General features: G+C 35.5%; 1 protein-coding gene across 1 annotated transcript; it reads left to right on the top strand.

Annotated features, from left to right (window-relative positions):
* The first annotated feature begins 250 nt into the window (after positions 1–250).
* On the top strand, positions 251–23460 carry LOC120424646 (proton-coupled amino acid transporter-like protein pathetic). The gene is made up of 8 exons (XM_039588819.2): positions 251–391; positions 879–985; positions 4321–4398; positions 4554–4704; positions 16910–17031; positions 22110–22436; positions 22493–22705; positions 22771–23460. Exons 2-8 carry the CDS (start codon positions 909–911, stop codon positions 23198–23200), a joined length of 1398 nt encoding a protein of 465 aa, XP_039444753.1. The 5' UTR covers positions 251–391; positions 879–908; the 3' UTR covers positions 23201–23460.
* The last annotated feature ends 262 nt before the right edge of the window (positions 23461–23722 follow it).

Below are 23722 nucleotides of genomic sequence, written 5' to 3'. Positions count from 1 at the left end.
CTTCCCCCCACTTAAAGTAAGTCCTTCCTCCTTGTCTGTAGTTGTTGTTGTTGACTGTGAAGATTATAGTAGGCCGGGGAAGGTATAAAGGATGATGCATCGGTCGGCCGTACCGATAGTATACTAAAGCACACACACTCATCGCCTACTGTGTCAGTGAATACTTAGATTAGGGGAGGACTCGACGTACTCCACCTGGCACGATTAGCGCTATCTGGCCAGTATATCAGAGCGGTACGGTAGCAAGCAGAGGACAGGCCGGTACGACCAGACGGTTGACAAATTTTACGTTCAGTTGTTCGCGCAATCTGGCCGCGAACGGTTCGGAAAATCTCCTTTCTTTTTGTTTGAGCTTTTGGTCTTAACCGGTGTTTAATAGTGAATTTTTAAGGTGAATATTAGAAACTTTAGTTTAAAGAATGCTGAATTATTTAAATACTGGTGTAAATTGAACCTTTTACTAAGTTCACTATTGCTAACTAATGTACCAAGTTTCAAGTGCCCGTAATAAGTGGAACAACTCGGGAACAACAGCTTCGGTTGAGTTGATCAACCTCTGGCCAATAACATGGTGTTTTTCGCAGACACTACAGTAAAATTCAAGTGTTTGAAGTAGCGATTTCAAGTGCAAGTTCAACAGTAGTGTCTTTATTATTTTACATTGTTTATGCGATGAAAAGGGCAGGTCGCTAATTTCACGCTCAAAAACACGTGAGAATTTTATTGGTGCTCGAAAAACAATCCTTACTTTTGAAAATAACTGCAAACGAATTCATGTGGTAACAGATGTTCAATCTACAAAATCAGCCGATATATGAATGTGAATTTGTCAAGTAAACATGTTTACAACCAAACCTCTCTTTTTCGTGTCTACACAGATTGCCGGGCGCAAATCGTATCCCAGCACAATGACGGAAGATAATGTGAGATCCAACCCGGAGCCCGCGCCACCGGCGCAATTTGTGGCCAGCGATTTTAATTCCACGTGAGTAACATTTATTTGATTAATTCATATTTTTTATATTTAATTTTTCCGAACATCATTCTTGTACGAATTTTCCGCTGACTGTCAAAATTATTTTTAATCATTTCTTAAATTCTTCAACTCTTATTTTTTTCAATTCTTTATTTGTTCAGTTCTTCAATTCTTAAATTCTTTAATTTTTCAAATATGAAGTCTCATTTTTTTTATTCTTCAATACTTCAATTCTTCATTTCTTCGATTCTAGAATAAATTTTCAAAAGGTCTTATCTGCATAGGAAACCCATAACGGATAGGTTGTTTTGAAAATTTGATCTGGAATTCTTCAATTCTTCAATTCTTCAACTCTTCAATTCTTCAATTTTTCAATTTTTCAATTCTTCAATTCTTCAATTCTTCAATTCTTCAATTCTTCAATTTTTAAATTCTTCAATTCTTCAATTCTTCAATTCTCTTATTAGTTTTCAAAAAAACGTAAGAGCCATTGGTAAGCAAAGCCCTTTTTGCATAATTATTCGACCTACACGGAGAAAAAAGAGTTCCCAAAATCGTGAACAAGCGTTCATGAAAATGGGAACCACCAACAAAGCGTTCAAAATTCATGGTACGCTTTTCAAAATCGTACCATGGGTTTTGAGCACTTTGTTCGAGGTTCCCATTTTCATTAACGCTTGTTCACGATTTTGGGAACTCTTTTTTCTCCGTGTACTTACGAAAAACTAATTTAAAAATGCTTGAAATTTTTAATCTACACGTCCTTCAAACGTCCTAAACTTAAAACAAATGAAATATTGTTTCAATTTAAAGAAAAACAATAACAAGGGCCGTAGGTCACGGTGGCTCTTATGGCTTTTTGAAAACTCACCCGAGAATTCTTCCATTCTTCAATTCTTGATTAAATTTTCAAAAGGTCTATCTGCATAGGAAACTGCATAGGTTGTTTGAAAATTTAATCTGGAATTCTTCAATTCTTCAATTCTTCAATTCTTCAATTCGTCAATTCATCAATTCTTCAATTTCTTCAATTCGTCAATTCTTCAATTCTTCAATTCTTCAATTCTTCAATTCTTCAATTCTTCAATTCTTCAATTCTTCAATTCTTCAATTCTTCAATTCTTCAATTCTTCAATTCTTCAATTCTTCAATTCTTCAACTCTTCAATTCTTCAATTCTTCAACTCTTCAATTCTTCAATTCTTCAATTCTTCAATTCTTCAATTCTTCAATTCTTCAACTCATAATTTCTTGAATACTCTGTACTTTTTCTATTTTTTTTTTTTTTTGAGTTTCACACGAACTTTTCAAAGTTTCACAAAAGTTCTGACAAATTAGCTCGCTTAATTTTTCATGTACCGTAAACTGGGGTCAATCGGGACACATGGGGCGAATTGGGACAGCAGTTTTAACCATGTTGGAGCACAGTATTTTGATTTTTCTGGTTGGTTTCGGTTAGAACAGACTCAGGCCAACAAAATGTGTACATCCATTTCCAAATTTAAAAGCTTTAAGTGCTGTAAAAACTGCTGTCCCTATTCAGACTGAAGTCCCGATTCACCCCAGATTACGGTATTCAAATACACAACTCGTCAAATAAACAGTAAACGCTTCAGTTTCATGATGGTATGATAGATTTGACGTCTCTGAACACGCTCTAATCGACAGCATTGAATTTTAGTGATTTTTTTGCGAAAAAATAAAGTTCGAAATTTCGGGTACAAATGGTATAATTCCGGTCCTCCATTTTTTTCGTTTGAGAAAGAAATCTTCCATGGAGGGTCTGTTAAGTCTGTGGTAGCGTGCGGTTCGTCGGTGAGAACGCGACAATTTATTTCGCGATTTTATGGTGTAAAACTGTTTGAGGAGCGCCTATTCTTTGTGTTAAAGCGGCACTAAAATCCATTTAAGTGTTTCCTTGTGGATTTTGCTGAAAAGTTGTCGGATTTTGTGGTATTTAGGATAAATTAGTAAAACTTTCAAAGTTGTCTTCGTTGTCTTCTTTTATTTTAGCATCGCGTTGCTCCACTTGCAAACGTCAAATTGCGTCGGCTTTCACTTCTATCGTTTGTATCGTTTTATTTTGCTGTACGGTTTTCGAAGTTACGAGCGCGTTCAAAAAATCCTGAACTGCAAATTGGAGACAAATGACGGTGTTTTGAAGATTTAGTTTTTTAGTTTTTTTTGTGAATTTTGGTTTGGGGCGTTCGGTGTCTTAAAGAACAAGAAGAAGTGCAGCCGAGGTGTGTTGTTGGCCATCCCATCAGCATAAAAAGCAGCTGGAAAACCTTCCTAGAGTAACGGATCTGGATATTCTGGTCACCACGTTTACCAGTTCATTATCTGCGGAGAACTTCAGTCAAAACATTAAGGAGGAGCTTCTACTAATTTGGTGAGATCAACCCAAAAAAAAAACTGACATTGCATTAATCATTGCCACTTAACTAAATACACGCTGATCCCATTTTTGCCTTATGGGATTGGAAGTTTAAAGATAGGTCGAGGACCCGTCAGGTTCTTGCTCTATGTTTAGGCGGGGCCGGACAATGCCCAATGGCCTCGGAATTGGACCGCAAGGAGCTCTGTCATTCTGAAATGGGTCATTGGAAGCAGCGCGAGGGCTAACACCACCTAATGTCCGGGACTGCAATAAGTTGTATCAGCATAAACCAAGTCTGATACAGATTATACTTTCCCATAATTTCGTAGCCGGCCTACGGATATTGGATTGGTTGAACACACACACACACACAGAAAGAAATCTTCCATGGAGGCGCTTGGTTTCTGAGAGTGTTTCATTGAATCAAATTTCAAACTTTCAACTTTATTTTTTCGCCGAAAATTCACTAAAAATCAATCCAGTTGATTGGAGCGAGTTCAGGGAGCCCAAATCTATCATACGTTGACGAAACTCAAGCGTTTACTGACATCAACTTCAAAAAATTTGAGTTTTGCGGAACAACCTTAATATTTACAAACAAAATCATGCTGGCATACTTTTCAAAAAGCAACATTATAACCAAACTTTAAGATTGATAAAAATACAGTTTTTTAGATTTAAAAAATTAAGAATTTAGATCGAAGAATCTGCAATGATACAACCCTGTTTGAATGTTACTTCAGACGCGCTGTCAACTTCAGCTGACAAAATTGATCGATTAATATATCGTCCAATAAAACAATTAGACACTTTCGTAATTGATGGCTGTCGCCTCAAATTCGTACCTACGTTAGGTCATCATGCGTTCGCAAAAAATGTCACCTTATCTCTCGCCCTTTAGTATACACTCAATAATATAATTCCAATTAAGCTAAAACGAATCAATCTCCCCCTCACAATTTCAGCACCAAACTCGCCGATAATCCCGTCGACGATGAAGAGTACAACCCGTTCGAACACCGCCAGATTGATAAACCAAACAGGTATTTCCCATAAGAGTGTCCCACTGACGACGACCGCACACTGATAAGAGCCAAATTGACAGTCGCACAATCGAATCAGTGAAAGCGTCGATAAGGAGCGACTACGTCAGCAAGCATAAATGTCCTAAAATTGTGTTGTCTTATTTATTTTTTAGCACGAGTGGCTCTCTAATCCATCTACTCAAAAGTTCCTTGGGTACCGGCATCCTGGCCATGCCCGTGGCCTTCAAAAATGCTGGTCTCCTGTTTGGTGCCATCGGTACCGTGATAATCGGTCTCATCTGTACGCACTGTGTGCATATTCTGGTATGTCAATAACTCTCAAAACTTAGTTTAAATATCGTGACTTTGCTGTCAGTTTTTCCATTTCAATAAAGCCTTGCATTCGCTCAGCCTTGATCCGTAATTAGAGTTAATCCACAAATCTTTTGCAACAATTTTATTGTGAGCTACCGATAACAAGAGACCCCCGCAATCAATCATAAATACCTGTCATCACTTCATGCCGACCACGTTCTTGTTTGATAAGCTTGTCAATAAAGCCATAAAAATGCGAACTTCAAGCGGTAAACGCGGTTCGTCACTTGAACACTCGCACAAATCTTCCTGTCAAATCTTATCGATTCGACGTCATTTCGTCACCGTTGTACCATCTCCACCCACGTTGACACAACATTCCTCAAACCTACGTCAAGACAGCACGACGGCGACGTTCCCCTTCCCCTTGAAACCGGTCAACCCGTTCCAGTTCTGATTCATAGCAGTACTAATCAATTTTCGAGTTGAGCCCAAAAGTCCCACAATGGGCTATTGAAAACCAATTTGTGACTTCAATGGCTTCTGTTATCATTTCGATTTATGGCTCGCGCAATCTTGCGACCTGAACCGCCTGTGTGTGGTCTCTGCCAATCAATCGTTTATAGTAGTTGATAGGAAGGTTTGCTACCGTTTGTATCTACTGGATTGTAAAAAAATGTAAAAAGTTTCAAAACAAATCATTTGAGCAATTGACGAAAGTCATTATCTATTGTCTTTGTGATCTATTGGGCTGTATGACGAAATCAAAATTGATTACACTTGAAACTTAATATATTTACAGTTCATTGATTTATATCAAAACAAAAACATGCCGCAAAAAATTTGTACTGAATTGTCACATTTGAGCCGAGAACGGATTGAGCAAAAATTTGCCTATCAAGCAGACAAATACTATTGTAATCACTTTTAGGTATAAACTGCTCACACGCAGACGGGACTGTTCCATCGTCAGTAGCTTAATATCGCTGTGTCGATTATGGCGGAATGATTGAGGATAATCAGCACCGTACCTAGGGGTTGGCGCAGTTGGCGACCGCCAAGGGCGCCGAAATCGATGATTGTACAAAATTTTCATGTCAGTTATAACATCCTCATTAGATATTTGAAACATAAAGGGCGCCAAATTATAAAGTAGAACTACAAATAGCTAGATAATTTAGTTTACAATATTTAAAAAAAAATGTTTAGGGGCGCCAAAATCAATTGTTTGAATATTTCTACCGAAGTGTTTTTTAAATTCATACTTTATTCTAAATTTATTTTTTCATCAAAGAAGCTCCCCGCTCAAGTGACAGAAAATTCAAGGAGTTCAAGAAGAGCTTCTCAAAATAAATACAGCATCAAAATTTAGACTGTTGTATAATAAAGTTAAAGTCATACCTTCCAGACTAAAAAAATCTAACTATATGTTATTTTCATGTTAATTTGGCTGTGAATTACAATCAGCTAAATTGTGAAAAAAATGAGCTTCTTTGAAAAAGGAATTATTTTAACATTAAAATATATACAAATCTTTTGAAATTTTGACATTTTCGAGTTTAAAAAATGGCCATCGATTTCCCCTTTTATAAGCAACTTCGTGCATTGAAATTTCCCTACGCTATTTCAAAATACTAGAGTTTTGAAATAGGAAAACGGTTGTAAATTCTCACCAATCACCATTATTTTTTCAAGAATTTTTTTTCAGGGCGCATAAGCTGTTCTGAACATCACTTTTTCAGTTTTAGTTTAAAGCGGTGTACGCTTTCGGAAGGAACCGGTCAAGAAAAAAATCAAATAGGCAGCAGCGGCAGCGCAAGCAAGTCAGAGAGGGTGAAGAAAAGACCCAAGAAATCGCTCCCTCTCCTTTGTTCTGCTGTTCGTAAAGCTGTTTCTTGACCCCTTTCCTTCCGATCTTCATACTAGCCTTAAGGTTGGTATGCAGATCGGAAGGAACGCAAAACTCCATAAAAACAAACGCCCAAGAAACGGTCAAGGAAAGGGTCACGAAAAGATTTTTCTTAAGCGGTACGCAGCTGCGTTTGACGTTTCTTCGCGCGGTGCTTTTTTGTAACATGTTTTGATGTTAAAATCAAAGAATTGTAATTTTCCTTTTTGAATGCGACTGATAATTACAAATGTTTTAATAATTTTGTATTGGATATAATTATGTTTAAAATTCCCACTGAATCTCAAATTGCAGAATAATGAAATTAAAAGGACAAATTTATTTTAAATTTTGTGGTCGAAATGGAGTAAAATGAAGTTGTCTTTGTAGATGTCGGCCATCGTGTCTCCAACTATTTATTGCTAGTACCAACCAGCTACCACTGGATTACGAGTCCCCTGTGCTGTCCGATTGATCCACACATTGCGGGACCAAAATGAAGTAAATCAGAGTGAAATTAAACTTGACAATAATCATACAAATGTTCTTACTGAAAATACAATAATAATCTGAAATTTTGAAGTCCAACCAAACAACAAATTCAAAAATATTTAAAAAATAACAAACATTTCAGAAATTTCAAATATTTTTTTTTAAATAATAAGGAAAATTTAAACAAAAATCTGAAATTTGGAAATTAAAAATAAGCAGAATAGAATAATAATTTTAATATTAAAGTTTTTATAAATTCAATTGCTCAAAAATTTTAAAATTCTAAGCGAATGTACAAGTCGAAATTTCAAAAGTTTTAAAAATCGGAAATATAGAAATTCGTAAATACAAATTTACGAAAACCTCGAAATTATAACAATCAAAAACTCTATTTCCTCCAAAATTAAAAAAATCTAGAATGAAAAATTAAGAATTTAGAAATTCAAAAAATTAAGAATTTAAGAATTTAAAAATTCAAGAAAAAAAAAATTAAACATTTGTACCAGCCTTATTTCATAATTTCCAAATTTCCTAACTTCCTAATTTCCTGATTTCCTAGTTTCCGATTATCCTAATTTCCTTATTTCCTAATTTCCTGATTTCCATATTTCCAAATTTCCTAATTTCTTAACTTCCCAACTTCCGTAACTCCTTATTTCCTAGTTTCCTAATTTCCTTACTTCCTAATTTCCTGATTTTCATATTTCCTGTTTTCCTAACTTCCGAATATCCTATTTTTTTTAATTTAATTTCCTATTTTCCTAACTTCCTAATTTCCTGGTTTCCTAATTTCCAAATTTCCCAACTTCCTAACTTCCTAATTTCCTAATTACCTCATTTCCTAATTTCCTAACATCCTAATTTACTAATTTCTTAATTTTATAATTTGGTAATTTCCTTGTTTCCTTATTACATAATTTTCTTATTTTCTTAATTTTACTAATTTGCTTATATCATAATTTCCAAATTTCCTAATTCCCTAATTTCCTAATTTCCTAATTTTTTTAATTTCCTTATTTTTTTATTTCCTTATTTCATAGTTACATAATTTTTTATTTTAGTTTTTCTAGTTTTTGAATTTAAGAATTTATAATTTTCAGTTTTTTAACAGGAATTTTCAATTATTGATAGAAATCATAATTTTGTTTATAATTGTTGTTAAAAGTTTTTGAATAAAAATGTTTAATCTTTAATTTTAACTTTTGAATATAGTCCCGCCCGTGTGGATCAATCGGACCGCACACTGGACTCACAATCCAGAGGTCGCCGGTTCGAATCCCGCGGCGGGCGCTCTAAAATTCTTTGTGTAAATATGGGTATTCGGCGCCGTCGCTCCGTGCCATACTTTCATACACTTTAGGAGCCCAGGGCGGCGAAGTCCTTGTAGATAAAAGGAAGACACTAGTGGTTGCTACTAGCAATAGGGACGTGGCGTTACATCGTGCTGCCACCTGGTTTTTTTAAGCGCAAGAGTGTAAAAGTGCTGAGTCATCGTCTTAAAAATAGACGGCGTCCTATCTCGCCCAGCAAAATGAAGTCAATAAAGTAGTCGGTTTCGATGAGAAAAAGTGGAAAATGTGGTCTAAAAATAGCGACGCCATCCTCCTATGGTGGCCGACAGCTATAAAGTCAAGTTCGTTTCGTTTATATTTTGAATCATTTTATTTTTTCCTCGAAAAAACCTCAAGCGCGCACACCGTCAATCGCGCTCATACCGAACTATCAACTTTTCTTGGGGGAGTCACGAAAAGAACACGCAACATTTCTTGACCGCTTTCCTTCCGATCAGCATACCGTTCTTTAACAAGTGTTGTTTACTTTTTAAATCGTCTAAAAAGCTTTGGTAATGAGAAACTATTAAAAATTCAGTTAAAAGCAAAAAAAATCAACATGGTCTGAGAACATTCAAATAGCTTTGTGCAAAAAATAATTTACTAGAATATAAAATTTATTTTACAAATTGAAAATAAACAAAGAAAATACCTATGAAAAAAATCAACGCAAAACATAACTAAAAAATATATTAAAAATATTCTCAAGCATCGTTTGGACGAATCACAAAAACGAAATAAAATTTCTTATCTTAATATTTTTTACCAAATATAATGCTATTACCTATTTTTATCATTAAAATAAGTTTCATCATGATCGCTGGATTTTAATGATCTTTATTCGATTTTGACTAAATTTGATTCTACGGCTGCATGTTTAAAAACTATACTTCGGTGCCGGTGTGTTCTTTTTTACTAAGCTTGCTAGGATTCTTATCTAGATTAAACAAAAGGGCACACGGGTATCGTTTTTTTTTTTAATTTTGAAGAGGGATTTTTTTTCCTTTTTTTGAATTACACCGTAATGAAATCCACCTGATTATTTTACGAATCCGGGAAATTATACAATAGAATTAATACTAGTTCAGATCAAACTATTCAGGCTTATTAAATATCAAATTTGCTAACAAGTTAAAGCAAAAAGTATCATGATTGAGAATTAAATTATGTGAAATTATCTGAAAAAAAAAAAAAACATTTAAAAAACAAGCCCTGATATCATTATCGATTTAATGAAATCTGAGAAAATATTCAGCCAACCTAATTCCTACAATAAATTTTCAATTTAACCTATCTCTAATTATTTGAAATAATCAAATAATTGAACATAAAATAACTGAGTTTCTGAATTTAAACATATCAAGGACTCCAATTGCAATTATAAAATCAAAACTCTTTGAAGCAATCATGGAAAAATATCATCAATTTATTAAAATGCTCGTAAATTTGAGAGGGGCGCCAAATTGATACTTCGCCAAGGGCGTCGTGGACCCAAGGTACGGCTCTGAGGATAATCAACCGCAAATGAACCTTAGCGCAAGGGTTGTTTTGTCAGCAAAATCGTGGAATTGTTCGCTGTTTGCAAATTTGCAGCTGAGTTGGTGACTCTGATATAATTCACATTTTTTTCGTTTGATATTTTTTCAACCAAAGTTTCTTGATTTTTAAAAAATTTGCCAATGAAATATTTCCAAAATTTGATGAAATTTATAAAAACCTTGAATTCGTTTTAAATGGCCACAAGGGTAAATATGAGTTTTTCCATTCTTTCAAACATGAACATTTCTTTATAAAGTTGGATGAGAATCCCCACATATTGAAGAGAATTTATTTCTTTTTCAAAATAAATCTTTTTTTTTTTTGTTTCGATATTAATCATGCTTGCAAACAGTTCATTAAAAAGTTCGCTATTTTCTTATCAACATAATTTATTCTGATTTAAATAATATCTTCGATATTTAATGTATATTTTTCAACATAACTAAAAAGTTTTACGAGAAAAGTCTAAAATCAAAAATATTTGAGGTAATTTCATAGTCTTTCAAAAAAAATCATGCTGAATCATCATATGTACGAACATGAACATTATGTCCAGCCATAAAGTAAAACCTATACTTTTCTTTAGTAAGAAAGGCAAAAAGGTCATCTTTCTGAAATATTTATATGATTGTGATAATATTTATGTTTCAAACATGAACAGTTCTATAAAAAGTTTCTGTAGTATTTCTTTAAGTTTATTCAATCTTACTAACATGACCTGTCTTGAATTCAAATTTGTTTTTTAAGGGAAATTTATGTTCTTTCAAAGTAATGTATTCTGGTTTCTCTAATATTTCTGAATGCAAAAACTTTCCTTCAAACTCACTTTCAACAAATTGTTTTTAATTGTTTTATGACTAATTGTATGTCAAACATATTCTTTTCAAAATCTAGTTACAGTACTTGTTCGGTAACTGGGCTGAGAACGTAGCCCAGTCACCGAATGCTGCTCGCTAACTGGGCTGAACGAAAAATAACGAGGGGACCACGATTCATAACATTTTCCTGATGAAATATTAAAATAAAAGTTACTCAAATGTATTTCCAATGCTTTCTTTTCATATGTCTTTAATTGTGCCTTGAAATTAAATAAATGTTTGAAAAAAGTTTTTTTATTTATAGAACATGATTATTGCATCCATTAACCCCTCGGTCGTTTCGGTTTGTTTTAGTTTTTTTGACGTTTGTCTGCTATTGCACTGGGCTAAGGCCCAGTTATCGAACGCCCAGTTAAAAAGCAGCCCAGTTAAACAACGCCCAGTTACCGAACAACTACTGTATTTCAGCCAAATCTTTTTTTTTCTAAAAGAATTTACTACGTACTTTTCAAACATGACATATGTGGCATTTTTGATGATTGAAATCTACAAGATATTTCAACTGACATAGGCTTAATTCGTTGGTTATTAAAACAAATTAAGATGTCGTTGTTTTAATCAAAACAAATGCACAAATACAAAGTTTTAATGTATGTTTATGCAATATGTATCTTTTTGCTATTAATATTTCAGTTAGTTAGAATATTGATTTCAATCTTTTTTAAAGCTAAAATAAAAAAAATATCCTTCATTTGATCCAAATCTAGAATATAATTTTGACTTATTTTATAATATAATATTAAGTATTCCCAATGAAATAAAATTAGTATTAGAAGTATTAGAAATACCTACAATCTTAACATGTGCTCCAGAAAACTTCCATAAAAGCTTCAAAAAATCTTTTAACGAAATGGATGTTTTTTCTTGATATCAGATATTCAAATTTAATTAAAATTCAGATTGAACCAGAGCTAGTATTTCTGTTTTTATTATATATTTAATCTCTGGCCATTTTTTAAATTGTATTGGGGTAATTCTCCGCCAACTCACACAGCAGTTGCCCCGACCCCTCTTCGATTTGCGTGAAACTTTGTCCTAAGGGGTAACTTTTGTCCCTGATCACGAATCCGAGGTCCGTTTTTTGATATCTCGTGACGGAGGGGCGGTACGACCCCTTCCATTTTTGAACATGTGAAAAAAGAGGTTTTTTTCAATAATTTGCAGCCTGAAACGGTGATGAGATAGAAATTTGGTGTCAAAGGGACTTTTGTGTAAAATTAGACGACCAATTTGATGGCGTACTCAGAATTCCGAATAAACGTATTTTTCATCGAAAAAAACACTAAAAAAGTTTTAAAAATTCTCCCATTTTCCGTTACTCGACTGTAAAAAATTTTGGAACATGTCATTTTATGGCAAATTTAATGTACTTTTCGAATCTACATTGACCCAGAAGGGTCATTTTTTCATTTAGAACAAAATTTTTCATTTTACAATTTCGTGTTTTTTCTAACTTTGCAGGGTTATTTTTTAGAGTGTAACAATGTTCTACAAAGTTGTAGAGCAGACAATTACAAAAAAATTGATATATAGACATAAGGGGTTTGCTTATAAACATCACGAGTTATCGCGATTTTACGAAAAAAAGTTTTGAAAAAGTTGGTCGTCATCGATCATGGCCGTTCATGGTCACCCGCGACAGACACGGACGACGAAACAAAGAGAAACGCAAAAAGTAACTTTTTCAAAACTTTTTTTCGTAAAATCGCGTTAACTCGTGATGTTTATAAGCAAACCCCTTATGTCTGTATATCAAAATTTTTGTAATTGTCTACTCTACAACTTTGTAGAACATTGTTACACTCTAAAAAATAACCCTGCAAAGTTAGAAAAAAACACGAAATTGTAAAATGAAAAATTTTGTTCTAAATGAAAAAATGACCCTTCTGGGTCAATGTAGATTCGAAAAGTACATTAAATTTCCCATAATATGACATGTTCCAAAAAATTTTACAGTCGAGTAACGGAAAATGGGAGAATTTTTAAAACTTTTTTAGTGTTTTTTTCAATGAAAAATACGTTTATTCGGAATTCTGAGTACGCCATCAAATCGGGCGTCTAATTTTACATAAAAGTCCCTTTGACACCAAATTTCTATCTCATCACCGTTTCAGGCTGCAAATTGTTGAAAAACACCTCTTTTTTCGCATGTTCAAAAATGGAAGGGGTCGTACCGCCCCTCCGTCACGAGATATCAAAAAACGGACCTCGGATTCGTGATCAGGGACAAAAGTTACCCCTTAGGACAAAGTTTCACGCAAATCGAAGAGGGGTCGGGGCAACTTTTCCCGATTTCGTGTGAGTTGGTAGAGAATTACCCATTGTTTAAAAAAATCATAACTCTACCAAAGATTTTTTGCCCATTCTGGAAATTTCTGAAAAGTTGGCATTTGATGTCCTCTAAAACATATCAGAAAATAAAAAAATAAAAATAGTGTAGTCCATATCCATGCCTACAACTTTGCCCAAGACACCAAGTTGATCAAAAAAGTCCTTCAAAAGATACAGATTTTTGAATTTTCACATATCATTTTTGTATGGACAGCTGCCAAATTTGTATGGAAAATAATATGGACAAACTAATGATGCAAAATGGCTTCTTTGGGCATACCGAAGGCACCAAAAAAGTTTCAGCCGGATTAAAAAATACAAAAAAAAACGAATGACCGAAATCTCAGAGAATTGCTCAGTTAATTAAAATCGGTACTTCAAAACAAATCATTATGAGTTTTGCTACAAAGTTGTTAAAGAGCAATTCCAGCTCAAATCAGGAATTTTTCTGATACTTTTGTACCCGACCCTCTCCGATTTCAATGAAACATTGTAGACATGTTATCCTAGGCCTATATAAGCCATTTTTGTGCATATGGAGCAAATAGTACTCGAGAATAACATTTGAGAAGGGCATAAGGTATTTAAATATTTTTGTATTCTGTAATTTAAAAATTACTGTATCTCGAAGCCGTTGCATCGTATCAAAAAGTGGTCAAAGACAATCTTCTAGGAAATTGGACGGGCTTTCTGATAAAAATACACTGAAACAAAAATACACGCCACATCTATGAGATTTTTTGATTTTTAAGTCTAAAACTTAAATTTGAAGGTGATGTCACGATTTTTTTTCGTTCAAAATTTTTTGAGGAAACAGCTTAAAATGTTACTAAAAGACTGACGAAAAATGCAGGATGGTATGTCTCTCCTAAAAAAATACAAAAATCATTTAATAAAGCTGTTTTTTTGAAAAGTGGTCTAAACGTCAAAATTTTTAAAAACCGGTAGTGAGAATCGATTCTCCAGACAATTTTACATAAAAATCTCCGTATTGACCATTGTCCTATGTCCAATCCTTGGGAAGATACAGCGGTTTTAAAAATAAAAATGTTGAAAAAACGGGATTTTTGGTGGTTTTTGACATTTTCTATACGACAGATTTGGTTTTTCAGTCTCGTAAATATTTTTAACGGAAAGCTCGTCCAATTTCCCATAAGTTTGCCTTTGACAGCATTTCAATTGGATGTAAGGGCTTACAGATATAAGCTTAATTACATTGCTTATAACTGAAAATAGAATATTTTTTTCAGTGTGGTAGAAACCCGGATAGTAAATTTGATTACGTAAATATAGAAACGATATAAATCAAAAAGCTGTCAAAGGCAAACTTATGGGAAATTTGACGAGCTTTCCGGTAAAAATATTTACGAGACTGAAAAACCAAGTCTGTCATATAGAAAATGCCAAAAACCATCAAAAACACCGTTTTTTCAACATTTTTATTTTTAAAACCGCTGTATCTTCCCAAGGATTGGACATAGGACAATGGTCAATATGGAGACTTTTATGTAAAATTATCTGGGGAATCGATTCCCACTACCGGTTTTTAAAAATTTTGACGTTTAGACCACTTTTCAAAAAAACAGTTTTAGTAAATGATTTTTGTATTTTTTTAGGAGAGACATACCACCCTGCATTTTTCGTCATTCTTTTGGTAACATCTTTGAGTATTTCCTCAAAAATTTGGAGCGAAATAAAAATCGTGACATCACCTTCAAATTTAACTTTTAAACTTAAAAATTGAAAAATGACATAAAAGTGGCGTGTATTTTTGTTTCAGTGTATTTTTATCAGAAAGCTCGTCCAATTTCCTACAAGTTTGTCTTTGACCACTTTTTGATACGATGCAACGGCTTCAAGATACAGTAATTTTTAAATTGCAAAATACTAAAATATTTAAATACTTTACGCCCTTCTCAAATGTTATTCTCGAGTACTATTGGCTCCATATACACAAAAATGACTTATATAAGCCTAGGATAACATGTCTACAATGTTTCATTGAAATCGGAGAGGGTCGGGTACAAAAGTACCAGAAAAAATCCTGATTTGAGCTGGAATTGCTCTAAATTGTTAGTTATTGAACATTTTTACTAAACATCTAGCAATCACATTTTTCAAGAGCCATCAATTTGTGAACGTGTTCATCAATGATTCAAAAAGACTGTTAAATTGCTGAATTGAATCTAGAAATCTAGAAAACTTAATGGAAATATCATTTAATTTAGCTGAAAACAATTCATATACGAATTTCTAGTTTGATTTAAATTTTAAATGCGATGTTTGAAATAGTTTCGAACTTCAGATAATCGAATAAATGCGTTGCCTTATAATATGTTTAGTTCAAATATGACCTCAAAAGTGCTCTCTAAAGTGATTTGGAAATTTCAAATCCAAAATTATGGCCAGAATAATGAAATATTGACTGAAATTGGGTCGCAAAATTCGAATCTTGTAACTACAGTAAGAAAATAAAAATTACGATATAAAATGTCCATGTCCATGTCGGTTTTCAGAATTTCCTAAGACACATTCGTATAATCGAACTTCGGATAATCGTGTCTGCACTGTAATCAAATAATTCCATAGTCATAAAAAGTAACTAATTGTGTTTTTCAATCACTTGGTAAAAGTTTCACGCAATTTCAATTATTATTCTTGCAAAAAAAAACAAATTTTCACGCATGTTTATTTTTATTTTTTTGAAGGCATACATGACTCAATTGTCTTTTAAAATGACAAGTCACTCTTCCTAGAACTACGGGAAACCCTCAACACTCACCCCTGGCCCGCTCTGAATACCAATTGCCGAATTATATTCCGTGCAAAAGAGTAACGCAAATCAAAACAAACAAACAAAAGATCCAGTACTTCCGATCACATTCTCACCGGCAGCATACCTGCTATAAAGTAGCTACGCGCGTACAATCTATTACGATCATCACAACGAAGACAACGAGGAGTCATCACAAATCACGGTAAAGTGGCGAATTGTGGTATTTTATGACCGGCGTTGGCCTTTTACGCCGCGCCACGCCGACTCACGTGATAAAATGAAGAAACATATTTCTTCGCAGGCTTGGCAATTTCGCGCCAAAATGGCAAAACCGTTGTTGCTCTAGTTTTATTGAGTGTTTTTAAAGAGAGATTTGACATTGAGATAACCCGAATTTGAAGTTCGAAGCAGATTCTAAAAATTGCAGTAGGTTATCGTAGGAATCAACGTTATCAATGATTGATGCGACTCCATAGACAGTTCACTTCAAGCTTCTACTCAACCGGAAATGAGATTTGAATCTCCGCAAAAAAAAACCTGCTACGACTCATCGTAGCTCAAAAGCTCGGCAAAAAAAGAAGTCAAAACAATGATAACATTTATCGTCACGTTCACCTTTTGCGTGGTCAAGCCAATAACCGACGACACACGACGATCCACGTTTTAGCACATGTCGCGTCGAAATCCCCCTCCACCCTCAACCCCCTTAAGTAACTGTACTTCATAGTAGCCATTCAGTGTATAATAGTACTCATCCCTCATTAGCATACCGCCCAGGTTCAAGATCGCCATCGAATAGACTTTGATTACCTCTTCCTTAATCACACAACTTCCGAGGGGGGCGTTGAACCTGACTCCTGCCTCCAGGAAGTGACCTTCACGCCGCCCCCCGGTTGAAACGCGCCGTTTTGCTATAAATAGTGTTGATAACCCGTTTGATCATCTGCTCATATGCTTTATTACTCGCTCTGTCCTTCAGGTCAAAACGTCGCACGATGTGTGCAAAAAGACGCGGATACCGGTGCTGGGCTTTGCCGAAACCGCCGAACGTGTGTTCCAGTACGGACCAGTGAAACTTCGGAAGATGGCCAACTTTTCAAAGTGAGTATTAGGTTGAAGTTGAAGAAAATGTATGAGATTTATTTTTCAAACACTTACTTAAAAAAATGCATTTTTAAAGATTTTTTGGAGATTTTTTATGAAAAAAAATCCCTCAAATTGAGTATAACATAATTTTAAAAGTGTCTTAAGCTGATTTTAACATCAATATTTCAAATAACGCTATTGCGTCAATAAAAAAAACGTGATTGTGAATATAACGACAATTTGCTGTAAATTCCCGATGAGATATCTAAACTTTTCTGGGCAGTACAGTTAAACCGTTGAAAATACATTTATTTTCTTGTTCATGTCCCTCTTCTCTGGCATTTTCTCTTGTTTTTATTTTTCAGTTGTGGCTTTCTTTTGGGAAATTTATAAAAACTGCAATATATTTGTCTAAAATTTTCCTTTCATAAAAGTCATAAAAGCTAATTTCTGAACTCCAAGCCTAATTATCAAAATGTTTAAACAAAAACTGTCACAAAATGTATAATGACATTCACAGTAAAAAATATGTAAATTTGGAAGGGGTAAAATTTGTACGTGTAATAATACCGTAAACTGGGGTCAATCGGGACACATGGGGCGAATTGGGACAGCAGTTTTAACCATGTTGGAGCACAATATTTTGATTTTTCTGATTGGTTTCGGTTAGAACAGACTCAGTCCAACAAAATGTGTACATCCATTCCCAAATATAAAAGCTTTAAGTGCTCAAAAAACTGCTGTCCCTATTCAGACTGTAGTCCCGATTCGCTCCAGACTACGGAACCACTTTAATGATGTATTATTACCTAAATTCAGACTTAAAAAGTAGCAAAACACTAAAATAGTGTTGAATTTACAACTTGCAGAAGTTAAATTACACATATTTGTGACATAATTTTTTACATGTCTTGTTACAGTTGCGATACTGTTAGGATTTCACAATATATCAAAGAAATTTCGGAAAAAAGGTCTGTGGTAAAAAGCACAAAATGGTAATTTGGTTTAAAAAAGTAAAAAAAAGCTTTGCAAATTTCTTTCTAAAAAACTACTTTTTCAAAAAAAAAATCATAAGTCAGAAACATGATTTTGCACCGCCCTTTGATGTTTACCTTAGGAACGAGCAGGATCGACTCTTTGTTTACACTTTGACATTGGCCCAATTACATTGTTTCGCTAGAAATTTTTTTGAAAATTTATTTTTAAGTAAGTACAACATAAATTGTCAAAAATATTTTTTTATGTTTTATATGTGCAGATATATATTTAATTTTCCCGGGTTTTGAATTTCCCGGGAAACGGGAAACATATTTTTTGAAATCTCGGGAATTCCCGGGATACCGGTATTTTTTCAAACAGTCATAGAATCTATATTTTTATTATATTTGCTATGTTTTCAAACTTAAAATCATAGAATCAGCTTAGTTATATTAATTGGTGATAATCTACACTTCAATCTAAACATAGACGACAGCTTTTAAATAGCTTAAGGGGTTACATAAATGTAAATCGGCATAAATGTCAGAGGTTGGTATGAGAACACATTTAAACTTTTTTAAATCTATTTTCAAGACATTAAAATATATATTTTCATCTATCAACAAAATAAATTTGAAAACTTTTGGTTGTACTATTGCCAAGATATAACAATTTGAAGTTGGCAGTTTCAAAAAATGGGTGCCACGATATCTCAACACTGCTTTGACCAAATCGGCTCATAATTTTGGTGAACACTCGTTAAACTTGTTCCGTGTGCCTGACGAAGACCGATATTCAAAAAAGTTTATTTTTAAATAAGATAAAAATATTTTTATGTTTTTCATATAAAAGCTAGAGAGCTTTTGATTCTTGCATTTTTCAAATATGCAAAATTCAAAAATCAGGCATCGTCATGTACACGAGAGGTCTTGTGAGTCTTCTCCCCAATTTTAGCCAATTTGGTCCATCCTATCTTGAGAAAAAAATGTTCACAAAGTTTGACAGTTTGCTTTGCGCATGGCAAAATTTTGTGCTTAAATCGTCTCTTACTCAGTTTAATAATGAAATATCTTCATGAAACTTTCAGGAGTAATCATCTTTCAAGTGGATTTCATAAATTTTGTTTTTTATTCTGCTTTGGCCAATTGGGGAAAACCGGGACTAAAGTCTGAATAGTTTAATATATTCTATCCAATTTTTGGAATTATTAATATTCAAAAATGTAATAACCAGTCTTTTAATAATATAAAGAGATAAATAAAAATCACATCACCTTGGTCAAAATAAACACACTGCATGTACAATTTTTGCAAACACAAAAAAAAAAGTTGCAACCGACGAGATTCAATCCCAGCACCAACAGTAAGGACTGGCGCCTTACCCCACTCGGCCTTCAGACCGATGAAAATCTGTTACGATAAACGCATATATGAGCTTGACTTTTCGGTCAAGTAGGTTTCCCATACCGATGGACTACATATTTCAGGGTGTAAAATCACATAAAATTGCATAAAATAATGCAATATTTATTTTACACCCAGGCCTTTTACACGCAGCTGGATTACTACTTTTTTAGCTGTGTATGTATTCAATTATTAATGTATTTCATAGTCTTTGGCATGCCATTTCATAGTCTTTGGCATTTTAGCTCATTTTAAAAATGTTTCATAAAAAAGGAACTCTGCAAAAAACCCAAAATATGAGCAAATTAGCTACAATTTACTTTTTTAGTCTTTTGGAGCGTTCTTTTATTACGTATCGCAAAAAAGGGAAAAGAAAACATGACAGTAAAGGATAATTTCAAAAAATAATAAAATCCCAATTTCAACAACAACTTCCACGATCAGTTCCCTCAATATCAATGACGCTTCCGATCAAAGCGTGATTAATCACACACGCGCTGTCAAATTAGATGCGTGAGCGCGGTGACATGACAAGGCCTGGCGTTAATCTAAGCGAGCAAAAAAAACAGAAACTTTCAGAAGCTATCACGACTTTTATCAACACACCGCCCGGCAAAGACATCGCAATCTTCACACTTCCCCCTAAACGGCTGATCGCGGCTCGACGCGTGTCTCACCTTGATGCAATCCGCCAGCTGTCAAATGAATGCCTGTCGTGCTTTCTTGCCTCGAGGAGATTTTTGTGATAAGAGTGAATCGATTTTAACCTGTTGTCAAAAAACTAGCTTTTTTTGAAAATGCAATTTTCAGAAAACGTCAAAAAACCACATGCGTCAAGATAGCACGATGGCAACGCCATGTGCCGAGTCAGGATCAAGTGGCGTTTAGGGGGTTAGACTGCAAAAAAAAAGTTGCTTTCCTAGTGGCGGCCCCGGCATTCAACTTTTGGCTCGGAACAACTAGCACTAATCAAGTGTGCCGTGACAACGATGACGGCGATGGCAAATCTTGTCCCAGTCACCTCTGTTTTCAACTAGCTGGCTGATAGATTCTTCTGCGGGGGTACGTTTGGTCGATGAATCTAGTTGGCATTGACATTGGTGGGGGGCTGACATTCACAAATTATGGACAGAGAAGATAAACTACTTTGACTATAGTTGGAATGTTTTGAATGATGAATGCAAATTTCAGCATTTTCGCCAATCCGGAAATAACTTGATTGGCATTGGATTTTTGCATCTTTTTCGACAAATGCGTAATCATGAGGTAATAAATTATTCGATAGCTGTTTTGAATGAAATTTGCGATGTATATTTAGATGAAACAGTAGTTCGTTGATCTGCATGACCATGAACGTTCAAGATATGTATATTTTTAGAACAGGGATATTAGGGGAAATCTACCCATTTTAATCCTAATAAGCGGTCGTGTTTGAATGATGCTGGATAATCTAGAGTCTCCCTTGAATTTTACTAAAACCAAGTACACCAACGAGTAGAGCAAGTTTTTGTGAACATTTCTGTTTATTTTCACTTTCACTAAAAGTTATTCTATTTCTTTACCAAGCATTTAACAAAAAAAAATTCCCAAGGGTATTCTAATCGAGGCGAATGCATTGGGCCACGCCCATTTTTCTAATATCGGCTTAGTTCTTTTTTCTTCCAACACTCTGTCGAGTGTTGCCATTTGCGCTGACAGTTCAAACGAACACTCACGAAAAGTGGCATTTATAGGGAAAGTTTCCTGGCATCGCTGGCTGTGCTGCTGGTGGTGTGGACGGCCAGCCTTTGTTCTTTTTTGCCTTCGTCTCTCGCTCGGTTTTCTTCAGCCTTCGAGAGGAATGCAAAGTGAAAATTGAAACGTCAAACGACTTGGCGCGTTTGTTTTTTTGATGGCGCTTGCTAGTTTATTACATTTTTCGGGATTATTCTTCAATTGAGTGCCTTAATAATGATTAAAAGAACATGTTGCCGGTAGTTGGAAGCAATTTCATATCTTAAGCGCCGTGAAAAAGTAAGCGAAAGTGAAAAGTTAATTTTGGCGATATTCATTAAGCGTTTGAGGGATTCTCGTGTGTGTCACTGTGTGTGCCAACAAAATGATGAGAAGTGGTCTCGCAAAATACAAATTATGATCAAAAGTGCATTAAATGTGATCTTTTTGGCCAGTAAGTGGCATACATTTGCGTGCTTACTCGAGGCGGTGCTGTTGCTGGTAAGTTTATAGCCCAAATAGTATTTTTGGAGCTTTAATCGAGCATCAAACTCTCCATATGACGAAGATAGGTTTTTGATTGGAAAGGGTAGATTTCCCCTATGTTTTGAAAATCAATAAAACCATTCACGTCTAATCATTTATGAAATAATATATTTAAAAAAAAAATGATCACTTGGGAAGAGAGTAGAAAGGTACAGTGATCGAAATGAGAGGATATTTCACAACACCGAGGGCTTTTTACTCTCGTGTTCATCTTAAGAAAAGTTCACCGAAAAACAAAAGGCAGTGCCAGTAACGAACGAATGAACACATTGTTTTGCTGGTGCGCGTGTGAGAGGTTTCGACACTCATCATGAACTCAGATTAATCCATGTGCTGTTATACTGTATTTTGTGTCGAATCTATGTCCATGTTAAACACTAAAAATCAAAATTTCTAAAATGTTGTGTAAATTTGAATAATTTCTAAAAAAATATCATTTTTTTTTTCTTCCAGACTCTTCGTGGACTACGGCCTCATGGCGACGTACTTTAGCGCAGGCTGTGTCTACATAGTCTTCATCGGCAGCTCGCTGGAGAAGGTTATCAACACGGCGGCCGACCTGGACTGGAGCGTGCGAATCTACATCCTGCTGACGATGCTTCCCGTCCTGCTGATCGGTCAGATCCGCGAGCTCAAGTTCCTGGTGCCGTTTTCCTTCCTCGCCAACATGTTTATCGTGGTCACGTTCGGCATCACGCTGTACTACATCTTCAAGGACCCGCTCGTGTTTGACGACAAACCGAACTTTGCCTCGCTCGCCACGCTTCCGCTGTTCTTCAGGTAGGTTCCCTCTTGAAATACTGAAGGTTCGTGTACTGATCATGTCTCTACAACAGTACCGTGATCTTCGCCATGGAAGGAATCGGCGTTGTGATGCCCGTCGAGAACTCGATGGCCAAGCCACAGCAGTTCCTGGGATGTCCCGGAGTGCTGAACACCGCCATGGGAACCGTCATTACGCTGTACGCCGTGATTGGATTCTTCGGTTATGTTCGGTATGGAGACGAGTCCGCCGGAAGTGTGACGCTGAACCTGCCAGCTGAAGATCTGTAAGTCACCTGAAGCGTTGCTTCCCAACGAGATTTTGACGATCACTTCTTTCCCCCCACAACAGTCTCGCCAAGATTGCCCAGCTGCTGATCGCGGCCGCCATCCTGTTCACCTTCGGGCTGCAGTTCTACGTCCCGATGGACATCCTCTGGCGCAAGGTCCACACCAAGATCCCCAAGGACAAGCACAACATTGCCCAGATTGGTCTGCGCACCGGAATCATGATCGTGATGGCCGGCGTGGCCCTGGCCGTGCCCGACCTGGAACCCTTCATCGGTCTAGTGGGAGCGATCTTCTTCTCCAGCCTCGGTCTGCTGGTGCCGTGCGTCGTCGAAACCGTCTTCCGGTGGCCCAACGAACTGGGCACCTTCAAGTGGGTCCTCATCAAGAACGTCATCTTTGGCGCGTTCTCGATCTTTGCCCTGGTCGCCGGATCGTTCGTCAGCATCGAGGAGATCATCAAGATTTACACCAACGATAACCACACCGAGTAGATGTTAGTACAAAGTAAGTGCGCGGCCACGTTGTGAATGCCATCTTACATTAAGATACGCTTGGCGGAGGGTGACCATCCGTGGAGAACACAACGGGGCCGGACAGGGGGGTGCAACCGAACGAATGATTTCAGCAACTGAATGCAGGGCTTTTTGTAAAGTGATTGATTTTTAGGAGGATTTTAGGTGCAGTGAGACACTATTTTATTTGTACAAAGTGTTAAATGACGAACAAAACCTTTTTAAAATAATCCGTGTAAGTTATGTAGGCGATACAATTTAATAAAATGATAAAATATTGAAATAAAACTCGTTTAGTTTTTACATAACTGTGATTTCAAACCATCTAATCTAATCAAACACAAGCGCTACTAGTCCGAAGAAAGCATCTTGAAAGGACTTGTGGTTAGATTACACCGTACGGTGCGAAGCCCACTGGGCACACTCGCTGTCAAGCGTTGATAGCAGTTGCTGTCACAAGCGAGTGACGTTTTATTGACATTTACCATTTCCTGCCCCGTA

The sequence above is a fragment of the Culex pipiens genome, chromosome 2, assembly GCF_016801865.2.
Source record: "Culex pipiens pallens isolate TS chromosome 2, TS_CPP_V2, whole genome shotgun sequence".
Classification (NCBI taxonomy): Eukaryota; Metazoa; Arthropoda; class Insecta; order Diptera; family Culicidae; genus Culex; species Culex pipiens.
Note: the sequence above shows the minus strand (reverse complement) of the source record. Positions and strands in the feature narration are given on the sequence as shown.

Bases quoted from the DNA above. Each gene is read 5' to 3' on its own strand.
- LOC120424646 (XM_039588819.2), top strand. From the start codon at position 909: ATGACGGAAGATAATGTGAGATCCAACCCGGAGCCCGCGCCACCGGCG. The intron at 986-4,320 runs GTGAGTAACATT...TCACAATTTCAG, and splicing joins GCCAGCGATTTTAATTCCAC to CACCAAACTCGCCGATAATC. The intron at 22,706-22,770 runs GTAAGTCACCTG...CCCCCACAACAG, and splicing joins AACCTGCCAGCTGAAGATCT to TCTCGCCAAGATTGCCCAGC.